The 12,627-nt window shown below is 36.6% G+C and overlaps 1 protein-coding gene across 1 annotated transcript in view; it reads right to left on the reverse strand.

Moving 5' to 3' along the window:
- The window catches only part of LOC150106906 (esterase OVCA2), a 122,943-nt gene that overhangs the window by 82,251 nt on the left and 28,065 nt on the right, over positions 1-12,627 (reverse strand). Inside the window, exon 3 of the mRNA XM_090393368.1 lies at positions 11,576-11,598. Coding sequence (XP_090249494.1) covers positions 11,576-11,598 — 23 coding nt within the window. The remainder of the gene's footprint in view (positions 1-11,575; positions 11,599-12,627) is intronic.

Below are 12,627 nucleotides of genomic sequence, written 5' to 3' on the forward strand. Positions count from 1 at the left end.
TGTTCCTCAGACTATTATTTTACTCATCCTGCACATATGACAAACTATGAAGTGCTCAAACATCTCAAGCTTCAAGATCACCTACAATAAGTGCAATAAACACTGTTCTCCATACCATTCTACAATGAAGCAACAACAACTTAGTCACCTTCAATGATTCCAAAAAATAGTTTTGCTGTTTTTTCCACAAAAAGACCTTAGTTATTCTCCACTTACTTTGGATGTTCAACATAACAAAAAAGACTACTTTTATTTTCTCAGGACTGACTTACTCCTCATCTTTCTTGGCATAATGACATCACTTCTATAGTATCTTCAGCTTCCAAAAAACTTGGCATACCTTTTTGCTCAAAATACTTCTCTCCTGTCCAGCTGCTTACTCTGTACAAATCACAAATCTGCCCAACCTTTATGCAGTTCAGAAGAGAGCAGTTTGGCTGAATGATGACCTCTCTTACAATCTCTTCAGCCACTGTCTCACAGATGGCCAGTTTCTGCATTGTGTCTCTTCTACAGATATTTTCATGGACACCGTTCATTAGAAGTAGCATCCATTATGCTCATCATTTCTTCTAAATCTACCATAATATAAGTAGCAGCAGCTGCCCAACATCCTTTAACAGTTGAACTGCACACTCACTAAATTTTTATTCCATCTATCACCCAGTTCTGTGGAACAAAGCCTTCCTCATGAAGTATTTTCTAAGGATTACAAGCTCAAGCTCTTTAAAAAGAATATCAGCATATTACTTTGCTCTTGATCCAAGCCAACCTAACCTAACACATTTATTTGCTACAGGTCCTGTACCTCTTGTGAGTGGAAGTGATATATATATATATATATATATACAGGGTGTTCGGGATAAATTTGACATATTTATAATTAATTATATTTTCAGTAAGTTACATGTATTAACACACACTTCTCTTCATTTAAAAGTTTGGACCCTTCTTCATTCATATAAAAGATGTCAGAAAGGATGGATAGCTGGAACCCACCTGAATCATGGAAGAGAATAACTTGTATCATGATGATTCGTGCCCGCCATCAAAATAAGGATATTACGACTGTTGCCCAATGCTCCCTGAATACAGTAAAAACAATCAGGCATGAACTAGAGACTTGCAATGGTGACTACGAGGATGTAGCAAGAAGAAAGATCCCTAGCAGACGATCTGATTGCGTTCGTACAGCAGAATTCCTCGCAAATCTGCAGGAACAGGTGTTGAAGAACCCTGGCATTGGAATTCGGGCTTTGTTCGTGGAGTTGCTAACTGTAGTCAAGCCCTGGATAACAAGGGTAGCCAATGGTAGGCCGTATGTATGGCAGCAGGATTCGGCCCCTTGCCACACCTCTGGGAAAAGTCAAAAATGGTTGTCTGAAAATTTCTACGACTTCACCAGTCCAAATGTTTGGCCTCCAAACTCCCCAGACCTTAACCCCATGGATTATTTTGTATGGGGCGCAGTTGAAAAAGACACCAATCGCACTTCCAGTAATACAAAAGCCCAGTTAATGGATAAAATTAAAACAGTTTTTGCGGCCCTTCCCAGGGAGACTGTAGCATCAGCTTGTTCGAGGTTCCGAAGCAGAATTGAAGCTGTGATCGATGCTAATGGTGGTTATTTTGAGTAAATCTTGTTGATAGTATTGTAATTAACTCTGCCTGTAATGTTTTTTTGTCAATTCATTAAATTTAATAGATACAAAGAAGATTTTCTTTTTCCTTACGAAACTGTCAAATTTATCCCGAACACCCTGTATATATAATAAACTTTTATAATATGCATTTAAAATACAAATCAACATTAGTCTTATCGAGGTAAAAATAAAACCTATAGTTACTTCAGATGATGTTTATTTCATTAGATTTCTTAATTTGCTTTAAGAACTAATGGCAGAAACTTGTTATTAGCACAGATCATAATTTATTATTATCATTACCCCAAGACCTCATGGAGTCAAAGACTCATCTGGGAGGTCCTTTTATCACACACACATCTTCATACCACATCTTAAACGCACTCAAACTCACTCTAATTTAACTTATATGCAGAAAAATTTATGATGTAATTTCTTACAAACAGCATCTACCAATATAGTTTCTGTTTTGGCAAAATATCAAGAATGACATACATATCACTAGTGGAATACATATAAAAAAAAAATCAGAAATGGCTATAGGTCTAATTATTAATTTTTAGGTTCTCATCAAGAGTAGCAGACTGGCATAATAATCTCAACAAGGAACGTCATACTGCAGTGAAAAATTTACCCATGAATAGTAATATAAGCATTTTAAAAAAATACCACATTAAAACATTTTTAATATAATATATTTTATTAATTTTATTTTGTTTTACTTGCTAAAAATGAGACATAGGTGACTTTAGATTACTGCCAATATGGAAGCCCAAATATTTTATTATTATTATTATTATTTTATAATTAATGGACATCTACACTGAATACCTTGATGAGTATCATGCTATTTTATACATTGCAATCTAGTTTATCTGTTAGGGCTGAAGTACATATATTTAATTTTACCCGTAATAATTTTAAGACCATTGTTTCTAAACCACTTATTTAGTTGCATCATATCATGGTTAATCTAATTTTTTAAAACCTACATGGTTTGTCTCAATATATAAATTAAGGTGGTGTCATCAGCAAATAATATCAATTTATCAAATTAAGTTGTAAGTAGACCATCAACACATATAAAAAATAGTATAAGGTCCCTAGCATTGAACCTTGTGGAACTCCACATTTTATTTATTTTTGGGCATTATTCAAGTTACCATAGCTGATATACTGTTTTCTGTTATTTACATTGGATTTAAACCAATTATAATAACATCTCTAATATTGTATTAGAAATTTTGAGAATTAATAAATTATTAATAATATCTCTAAGACTTTAGAGATAAAGAAAATTTCTCTATTTATCCCACTTTAAATATCTAAAAGCAACAGTGCTTTTAAATATTTAAACTGGATCTGAAATCTAATTACTATTAATTACTTATCTAATCACTTGATTATTGATTATAAAAGGATATGTAGTTCAGGTAGTCATTTAACTGATTTTTTAAGATACCAATTATATATTTCGTTTAATCCTTTATCCAAGTGTAAGTATCTTAGTATCTAAGATACTAAGATACTAACAATGCTTGCAGACATTATACATGTCCGCAAGCATTATACATCTCCTTGCGGACATGTATAATAAAATGCATTAAGGGAAGGGCCACTACTCAGACTGGTTTCAACCTTTATTGAGGTCTCATCAGTGGGAGCCAGATTAAGAGGTGGTGATACTAAGGTGGAACAGCTATATATATATATATATATATATATATATATATATATATATATATATATATATATATATACATACACATACATACAGATATCCCTCGAGTTACATCCGTTCGAGTTATGTCCTTTCGAAGATACGTTGGTGATTCCATGAGGGAATAAATAACATTTTCGGCTATACTTTCGAACAAGATGCAAGCGAGATTAAGATAAAACATGCACAGGGGCAACAGTGCTTTCAGCAGCAACCTCCTTCAGCAGTCGGCACATGTCTTCAACAGTTACTGTGTTGATTTTGTGTTTGAGAAATGGGTTATTTGTGTATTTATCATTAAATATATTTTGCAATGTTTTGTGCAACATGGTCCCTACATGCACAATCAAAAAACCTAGTGAAGAATCACAGAAAAAGAGGTGAGCAATTGATCTTCAAACAAAATTGCAAATTATAAAGCAACATGAAGCTGGTAAGCCGGTCAATATGATTGCACATGACTTTGGATGGTCTCATTCTACAGTGACAACCATTTTGAAAAATAAGGATAAAATCGTAAAGGTTGTGAGAGGATCGGCTTCCATTAAATCGACAAGGTCCTATCAGATATGGAAAAGCTACTTGCATCATGGATAGAGGATCTGAACCAAAAGCACATACCCTTTAGCACTGTGACCATAACCGCTAAGGCACTAAGTCTCTTCAACATGTTGAAGGAGAAAGCAGGGCCCAATTACGACTACGAATTCATTGCTTAAGATTGGTTCATGAGATTCAAGCAGCGTTTTGCCACTGCATAACGTGAAAATGTATGGTGAATCTGCAAGTTCCAATGAGAAGGCTGCCAAGGAGTTTGTGGAGAAATTGGATAAAATTATTCCGAAGGAAAATTTTATCCAATTTCTCATTCAAATATTTAATATGAATGAGACCTCCTTGTTTCGGAAAAATGCCTGAGCAGACAATTTAATGTTTCAAAGTTCTTAATGCCCATATTACGATTCAGTTACGGGTAATATGGCTGAATATAAACTGAAACTATTTGTGATATGGCACAGTGAGAATCCACGAATCTTCAAAAACATTAGGAAGCATACTCCCAGTTCATTATCGGCACAATAAGAAGTCGTGAATGACTCAAAAATTGTTTGATAATGCCTTAATAAATTGTTATGCGCGTGAAATAAAAAGCTATTGTGTGAAAGAAAATGTAGAATTTAAAATTTTATTAATTCTAGATAATGCTCCAGGTCATCCATCTTATACGTCTTATAACGGTGATCTTAACCAAGCTCAAGGTCATGTTTTCTAATCGACAGATCAGGGAGTTCTTGCAGTGTTTAAGGTTCATTATCTACGGAGAAGTTTTTCACAAGCCATTTGTGCTACTGAAGGAAATGACCAAACTCTCATGCAATTCTGGAAAACATTCAATATTTATCATGGTATTAAAAATATTGCTGTGGCTTGGGACGAAGTGACCTCTCAAGGTACGAGTGGCATATGGAAAAAGACATTCAAAAGGTTTGTGCATGATTTTGGAAGTTTGTAATAGTGGGCCTAGCAAACAATCTGAATCTCAAAGTGACAGATGACCACATAATTCAACTCATAGAAAGTTCCCCTGAAGAGTTGACCAACGAAGAATTGGTTGAACTGGAGGAACAACTGTTGCAGAAGATGAAAAACAAGAAAAGGAAGAGGGAAAAGAGAAATGGGAAGAGGTAGTGGAACAATTTACACTGAAGAGTCTTGCAGAAATGTTCTTTGCAGTTAGCGATGTTCTCAAAATGGCTGAAGACATGGACGCCAATGTTGAATGCTACTTAATAATAGAAAGAAAAGTACATGATGTGTTTGCTTGCCATGAACAAATTTATGATGAAGAAGAGGAATAAGCAAAGCGCATTGGACATTTTCATCAAAAAAACAAAGCTTACACCAGAAGAGCCACAGCTTGATCATTCCCACTGGAAAGTAATGAAGATGTTGATTCTCGTAGACAGGCTTATACGTTGGTTATGCATTATTAAATCACTTAAGGAATTGACAACATAGATAAGAATATAAATTAAATTACACTTTAATAAATATTTCCGATATTTCAGCAACGTCACATTGCCATCTTCAAAAGGAACTTACAAAAAAGGCACGTGCACTTAGCACTACAACACAGTAACTGAGAATGAAGTGATGAAGTTATTGTTCTCCTAAAAGTCCTGATGGTGCCCCCTAGTGGACTAAGTAGGTGTTCTTGGTCGTTGGGCTGAAGGTCTGCTGATGTAAGCCTCCCAAATTTGGGGCAGTCTCATACAACCAAATTTGTTGAGGTTAGGAGATATTCTTAGGGCTCAGGCTGATTCCATGAATAGTCTTTCGAATTTGTATTTGCTACGGTGTATTCTGTGGCGTGTATCCAGAGCACGGTCTGCAAGACCAGAGTGGCTGTACTTGTGAAAACAGATGTAGTCCTTGTGTTCCAAAATTCTGATATTCACTGTCCTGCCAATTTGGCCAAAGTAAGACAGTTTACAGCTGCAAGGGACCTGGTATACATCAGGTAGGTCTAGGGGAAGTGGTTGGTCTTTAGTGGAGCGGATAAAGGATGCCAATTTTCTGTATGGTCTGTCTCCATCTGGCAGGACATCGACTTATGTCCTGCCGGATGGAGACAGGCCTGAACACATGGTCAAGGCATGTTTTTTTTAAGATTTTGGTAATTTTTTCCGAGGTGCCTCGGATGTAGGGAATGGTGATGGATTTAGAGGTAATCCTTGTTGTGGAGGTGGGAGGGGGGGAGGTTGTGGTTTGTTAGTTTCAATATTTCTTGGATTTTTTGGGGGGGGAGGGGATAGCCACTGGCTGAGAAAGTGATGAGGATGTGATTTAGTTCAGTGTTTAGGGCCTTGTCATTAGAACAGATTAGTTTAGCCCTGTTGTATAGTGTTTTCACCACTCCATATTGTTGTGATGGGGGAGGGGGGGGAATTGTTGGTGAATGTACCTGCCTGTATGGGTGGGTTTTCTATAAACTGAGAAAACCAAGGTTCAATCAGGCTGGTGGGTGACTAGTATGTCTAGAAACTTAATTCTGGAGTGTTGGTTGTTTAACTGTGTTAAGAAGGAGAGGAGTGTCAGAGCCATGTGGCCAAATAGCGAACACATCATCAATGTAACAAAGCCATATGGTTGGTTTTTGTGGGGCAAAGGCTAAGGCTTTTTCTTCAAAGGTATCCATAAAGAAATTGGCCAAGGGTGGGGAGAGTGGTGAACCCATGGCCATCCCCTCTATTTGTTTGTAGAATTTTCCTGCCAAATGAAATAGTCTGAGTTCATTGTGAACTGAAATAGGGCTGAGATATCAGGAGAAAATTTAGCTTGGATTAGCTCTAAAGTTTCCTTGAGTGAGACATTTGTGAATAAGGAGGAGACGTCAAAGCTGACCATTATGTCAGTATGTTGGAGTGTAAGGTTTTCTATGCTGGCTTTGAAGTGGGCTGCGTTTTTTATGTGTGATGGTGTGTTGCCAGTATAGTGTGTGAGCGCTTTGGCCAAATGTTTAGCTAATTTGTATATGGGGGAATCAATGCCATTCATTGTGGAACGTAATGGCACATTTTCTATATGTATTTTTGGGAGTCTATAAATACGGGGGGGGGGGATAGAGTTAAACGGCTTTAATCTGTTGGGAACTTCTACAGGCCAAGAAGTGACTTTCTTAAGGAGCCTGTGAAGTTTTCTGATTTGTGAGTTGGTGGGATTGTATTCGATAGGGAGAGGTAAGTAGCCCGATCTAATAGAAGAGCATTAAGCTTACCTGTGTAGACCTTTTGGTTAAGTACTACTGTTGCATTTCCCCTATCTGCTTTGGTGATAACTACTTCTTTATTATTCCTCATTTCCTGCAGAGCTTTATATTCCTTGTTGGATATGTTGGTTTTTGGTGGTCTTGCTTTGGAGAGGACACAAGCTACATCCAGTCTTACACTATTGGCGATATGTCTTACACTGTTCGCCAACAGTGTAAGACTGGATGTAGCTTGTGTCCTCTCCAAAGCAAGACCACCAAAAACCAACATATCCAACAAGGAATATAAAGCTCTGCAGGAAATCAGGAATAATGAAGTAGTTATCACCAAAGCAGATAAAGAAAATGCAACTGTAGTACTTAACCAAAAGGACTACACAGATAAGCTTAATGCTCTTCTATTAGATAGGGCTACTTACCTCCCTATTGAATACAATCTCACCAACTCACAAATCAGAAAATTTCACAGGCTCCTTAAGAAAGTCAAAGCTGATCATTATGTCAGTATGTTGAAGTGTAAGGTTTTCTATGCTGGCTTTAAAGTGGGATGAGCTTTTTATGTGTGATGGTGTGTTGCCAGTATAGTGTGTGAGCGCTTTGGCCAAATGTTTAGCTAATTTGTATGTGGGGGAATCAATGATTACTCCTCCAGAATAATTTAATAATAAGGTGGTACACCTTTTGGCAACTCGTATAAGTAAATATGACCCCTCCATTGCTTCTGCCTTAGTATCACCACTTCTGGATCTGGCTCCCACTGACGAGACCTCAATAAAGGCCAAAACCAGTCTGGATAGTGGCCCTTCCCTTAATGCATAGCATTATACATGTCTGCAAGGAGATGTGCTTTGCATTATGGGAGATACTGAGACAAGAAGTGATGAAAGCTTGGTCCACCTTTACTACGAGTTGCCTCAGTCCTGAAGATATTTCAGGCGCAAACTTTGTTTGCATACACTTGGATGAAGGATTAAACTAAATTTATTATTAAGAAAGTCACTTCTTGGCCTGTAGGAATTACAGATTAAAGCCGTTTAACTCTATACCCCCTCCCACGTATTTATGGACTCCCAAAAATGCATAAAGAAAATGTGCCATTCCGTCTCATAGTGGATGTCATGGATTTCCCCACATATAAATTGGCTAACATTTGGCCAAAGCACTCGCACACTATACTGGCAACACACCACCATACATAAAAAACTCAGCCCACTTCAAAGCCAGCATAGAAAACCTTACACTCCAACATAATGACATAATGGTCAGTTTTGACATCTCCTCCTTATTCACAAATGTCTCACTCAAGGAAACTTTAGAGCTAATCCAAGCTAAATTTTCTCCTGATATCTCAGCCCTATTTCAGTTCACAATGAACTCAGGCTATTTCATTTGGCAGGAAAATTCTACAAACAAATAGAGGGGATGGCCATGGGTTCACCACTCTTCCCACCCTTGGCCAATTTCTTTATGGAGACCTTTGAAGAAAAAGCCTTAGCCTCTGCCCCACAAAAACCAACCATATGGCTTCGCTACATTGATGATGTGTTTGCTATTTGGCCACATGGCTCTGACACACTCCTCTCCTTCTTCACACATTAAAACAACCAACACCCAAGAATCAAGTTGAGGAAAATAACAGCCTCCCTTTCCTAGACACACTAGTCACCCGCCAGCCTGATGGAACCTTGGTTTTTTCAGTTTATAGAACCCCCCCCCTTCACAACAATATGGAGTGGTAAAAACACTATACAACAGGGCTAAACTAATCTGTTCTAACGACAAGGCCCTAAACACTGAACTAAATTACATGCTCAACACTTTCTCAGCCAATGGCTAACCCCCCCCCCCAAAAAAATCCAAGAAATATTGAAACCAACAAACTACAACCCCCCCCACCACCTCCGCAACAAGGATCCTCTAAATCCATCACCATTCCCTACATCCGAGGCACCTCGGAAAAAATTACCAAAATCTTAAAAAAAAAACATGCCTTGACCATGTGTTCAGGTCTGTCTCCATCCGGCAGGACATAAGTCGATGTCCTGCCGGATGGAAACAGACCATACAGAAAATTGACATCCCTTATCCACTCCACTAAAGACCAACCACTTCCCCTAGACCTACTTGATGTATACCAGGTCCCTTGCAGCTGTAAACTGTCTTACTTTGGCCAAACAGGCAGGACAGCGAATATCAGAATTTTTGAACAAAAGGACTACATCTGTTTTCACAAGTACAGCCACTCTGGTCTTGCAGACCATGCTCTGGATACACGCCACAGAATACAGTGGAAAAAAGCTACAGTAATACACCATAGCAAATACAAATTGGAAAGACTGTTCATGGAATCAGCCTGAGCCCTAAGAATCTCTCCAAACCTCAACAAATTTGGTTGTATGAGACTGCCCCAAATTTGGGAGGCTTACATCAGCAGACCTTCAGCCCAACGGCCAAGAACACCTACTTAGTCCACTAGGGAGCACCATCAGGACTTTTAGGAGAACAATAACTTCATCACTTCATTCTCAGTTACTGTGTTGTAGTGCTACGTGCATGTGCCTTTTTTGTAAGGTCACGTTGCCGAGATATCGGAAATATTTATTAAAGTGTAATTTAATTTATATTCTCATCTATGTTGTCAATTCCTTAAGTGATTTAATAATGAAAATGTGATTGTGGAGGAAGATTTGGGGGATTATTCTCCTGTTTTATAGTGGCAGTAACACACAGTACAGTTTTTTAATAAGGTTTAAAAATTAAAATAACAGTATACTTATTACAGTTAAGTCCTTAACCCCTATAACTCTGTTGATTTAATGTATCGCCTTATGTCCTGCCGGATGGAACAGAACCCGGACGTAAGTCAAGAGATGACTGTATATATGTTGTGCTGCGAGTTTGCTCTCTAAAATTTACAGTCACAGAATACGACAGAGTTGGGCTGTTCAGAATTATAATGAAGCAAGTAAAACTATGAAGTCAGTGTATTATGTCTCTTCATTGTGTAGTCTTTTGACCATTTTTCTGTTTCATAGGATAAAAATTCCAAGTTTCTGAAAGGGAGAACCCTGATAGTACCATATGGAACTGGTTAACTCACTTTTTCTGGCTCCCACTAATGAGACCTCCATAAAGGTCGAAACTAGTCTGGGTAGTGGCCCTTCCCTTAATGCATAGCATTTTGCATGTCCACAAGGAGATGTGCTTTGCATTATTGGAGATACTAAGGCAAGTGATGAGAACTTATACCACCTTTATCATGAGTTGCCCCAGTCCTGAAAATACTTCAGCCACAAACTTTGTTTGCTTACACTTGGATAAAGGATTAAACCAAACATATAATTGGTAACATAGCCAAATGAAAAAACTTCCATCATTGATTTTTTAAGATCTTTAACCTTTGAGACTATCAGTGGTATTGATATTGGTCTATAATTTCTAATTTCATTTCTGTTACCACTTTTAAATAATGGAAGAGCTGAAATTACCTTTAAATGTTCTATAAATATTCTGTGTTCAAAAGATGTATTAATAATACATCTTTTGGACATTCATGTTATCATATCCTATTTTTTCTACTTTTTTTAAAACTAATTACTATACTATACAACTGTTTCTGTAATGCAATTGGAAAAATAATGGTACATTGCACCTTCTGGATGGAAAAGGCCTAAATTCGATTCTTGTCTTTGATGAGAGGAATTTTTATATGGCTTTTTTCAACTGAGGGTAAGTTAGCCAATCTCATACAGAAGTAGCTGGGGTTTTTTTTTTTCTGGAAACTCAGGTTTTTAATCCTACATACATTCTAATTGGCCTTGAGAGCACATGCAATTTACAGACAAAAAAAAAAAAAAAATTAGTGGTGGCGATAGATAGTAGATGGAGTTGAGTGTAGAAGATGATGGTAGTAGAAGTTCTGGGTAGTTGGATTAAATTGTAGAGACAGAGAGTTGTAAAATAGAGTGCTCTCCTTCAATGACTTCTTGAAGATGTAATTATAATAATACCTTTTACTTCATCCTCATTAAGGGAGCTTCTATTTCTACATCTTCTATTTTAGTCACTTAATAGTAAAGCTAGATAAATGGAAGAAGCCTTCTGTGTAGCCTGTAAGAAATATAGAGAACTGAGTAGGGATTCAGACCCAACGTTCAATCCTCACATTATCATGGTGCACTTGGTGGTGGTGGGCAGTAGATGTAGACTCATCGAGGGATTATTATTATTATTACGTGACTCCTTGGAGGTGTCACGTAATAATAATAATAATACATTATCAGTTATCTGTCTATAATAAATGAATGATGGTGGAATGGAAATTTGGGATCAAGTCTACCAAACTGTCTTAAATTACAAACAAAAATAATGGTATTACATTATAAAATTTTCTATTTCAAGATTTGTGCAAAAATTAATATTAATGATTTGCAATAAACTTACCTATAGCCATGTAGACACAGGACCTATTTATTGAATAAAAATAAAATGCACATCATTTCTCTCTCTCAAAAAAAAATTTAATTAATTGGATATATAGCATGTTTATTATTAAGTTAATATTTGTAATTTATTTATTTTTATATTTATTTTTGGATGTCTAATTTATTTTAATTCAAAGAAAAAGTTTCTTCTCCTTTAAAGTCTAAAGTAGAAATGTATAAACACCTATTAGATTCATTTTGTTTATCCATGCACCCACATACAAGCTATTCTGGATGAATTTTACTGAAATTGATATTTAGAATTTACATAAAATTTCTGCCAGACTGGTTGGCTGAGTGAATAATGTGCCTATTCTCCAACCAACAGGCTGTAGGTTTGAATCCCACTATGAGTATGGATGCTTATAATTGTCTTACTAATTCTGTGTGGAAAGGGCATCAGCAACCTTACCACATCTAGCAGAGACTTCACTCCCAAAATCCTATGACGTATGGAAGTACCCATATGGTAGCCAGTATATGTCAAATGTGAAAAAATAAATAAATAATATAAATAAAAATTTGTTGTTATACCAAATTTTCTTTCCATCAAATGATTTGCATAGGAAAAATATTTCAAAATTATATATAGCACCAGAATATACTCAGGCAGTTCAATTTTGGTTTCAAAAGGGATTGTTTTTATGGGAAAAATGATCTGCACTGATAATTAATTGTGCTGCATGGATGGAATTTAATGAAATTTAAAATTTCAAATATCTCTATTAAAATAATCTGCCAAGTTATTTCAATATTGGTTTTCATCAGGCCATCCGTAGTAGAAAAATTAGACAAAAACAACAGTCATTTTTTTTGTTATTTTTTTTTATGTTGACCCCACGTGTTGAAAGGTCACAAGACCTATTAACACTACAGTGCCATATAATAAATTTAGTTTAATCCTTCATCCAAGTGTATGCAAACAACGTTTGTGCCTGAAGTATCTTCAGGACTGAGGCAACTCGTGGCAATGGTGGACCAAGCTGTCATCACTTCTTGTCTTAGTATCTC

This window comes from Typopeltis vanoorti, chromosome 5 (assembly GCF_054136105.1).
Source record: "Typopeltis vanoorti isolate ZY-2024b chromosome 5, IOZ_Tvanoo_1.0, whole genome shotgun sequence".
Lineage (NCBI taxonomy): Eukaryota > Metazoa > Arthropoda > Arachnida > Uropygi > Thelyphonidae > Typopeltis > Typopeltis vanoorti.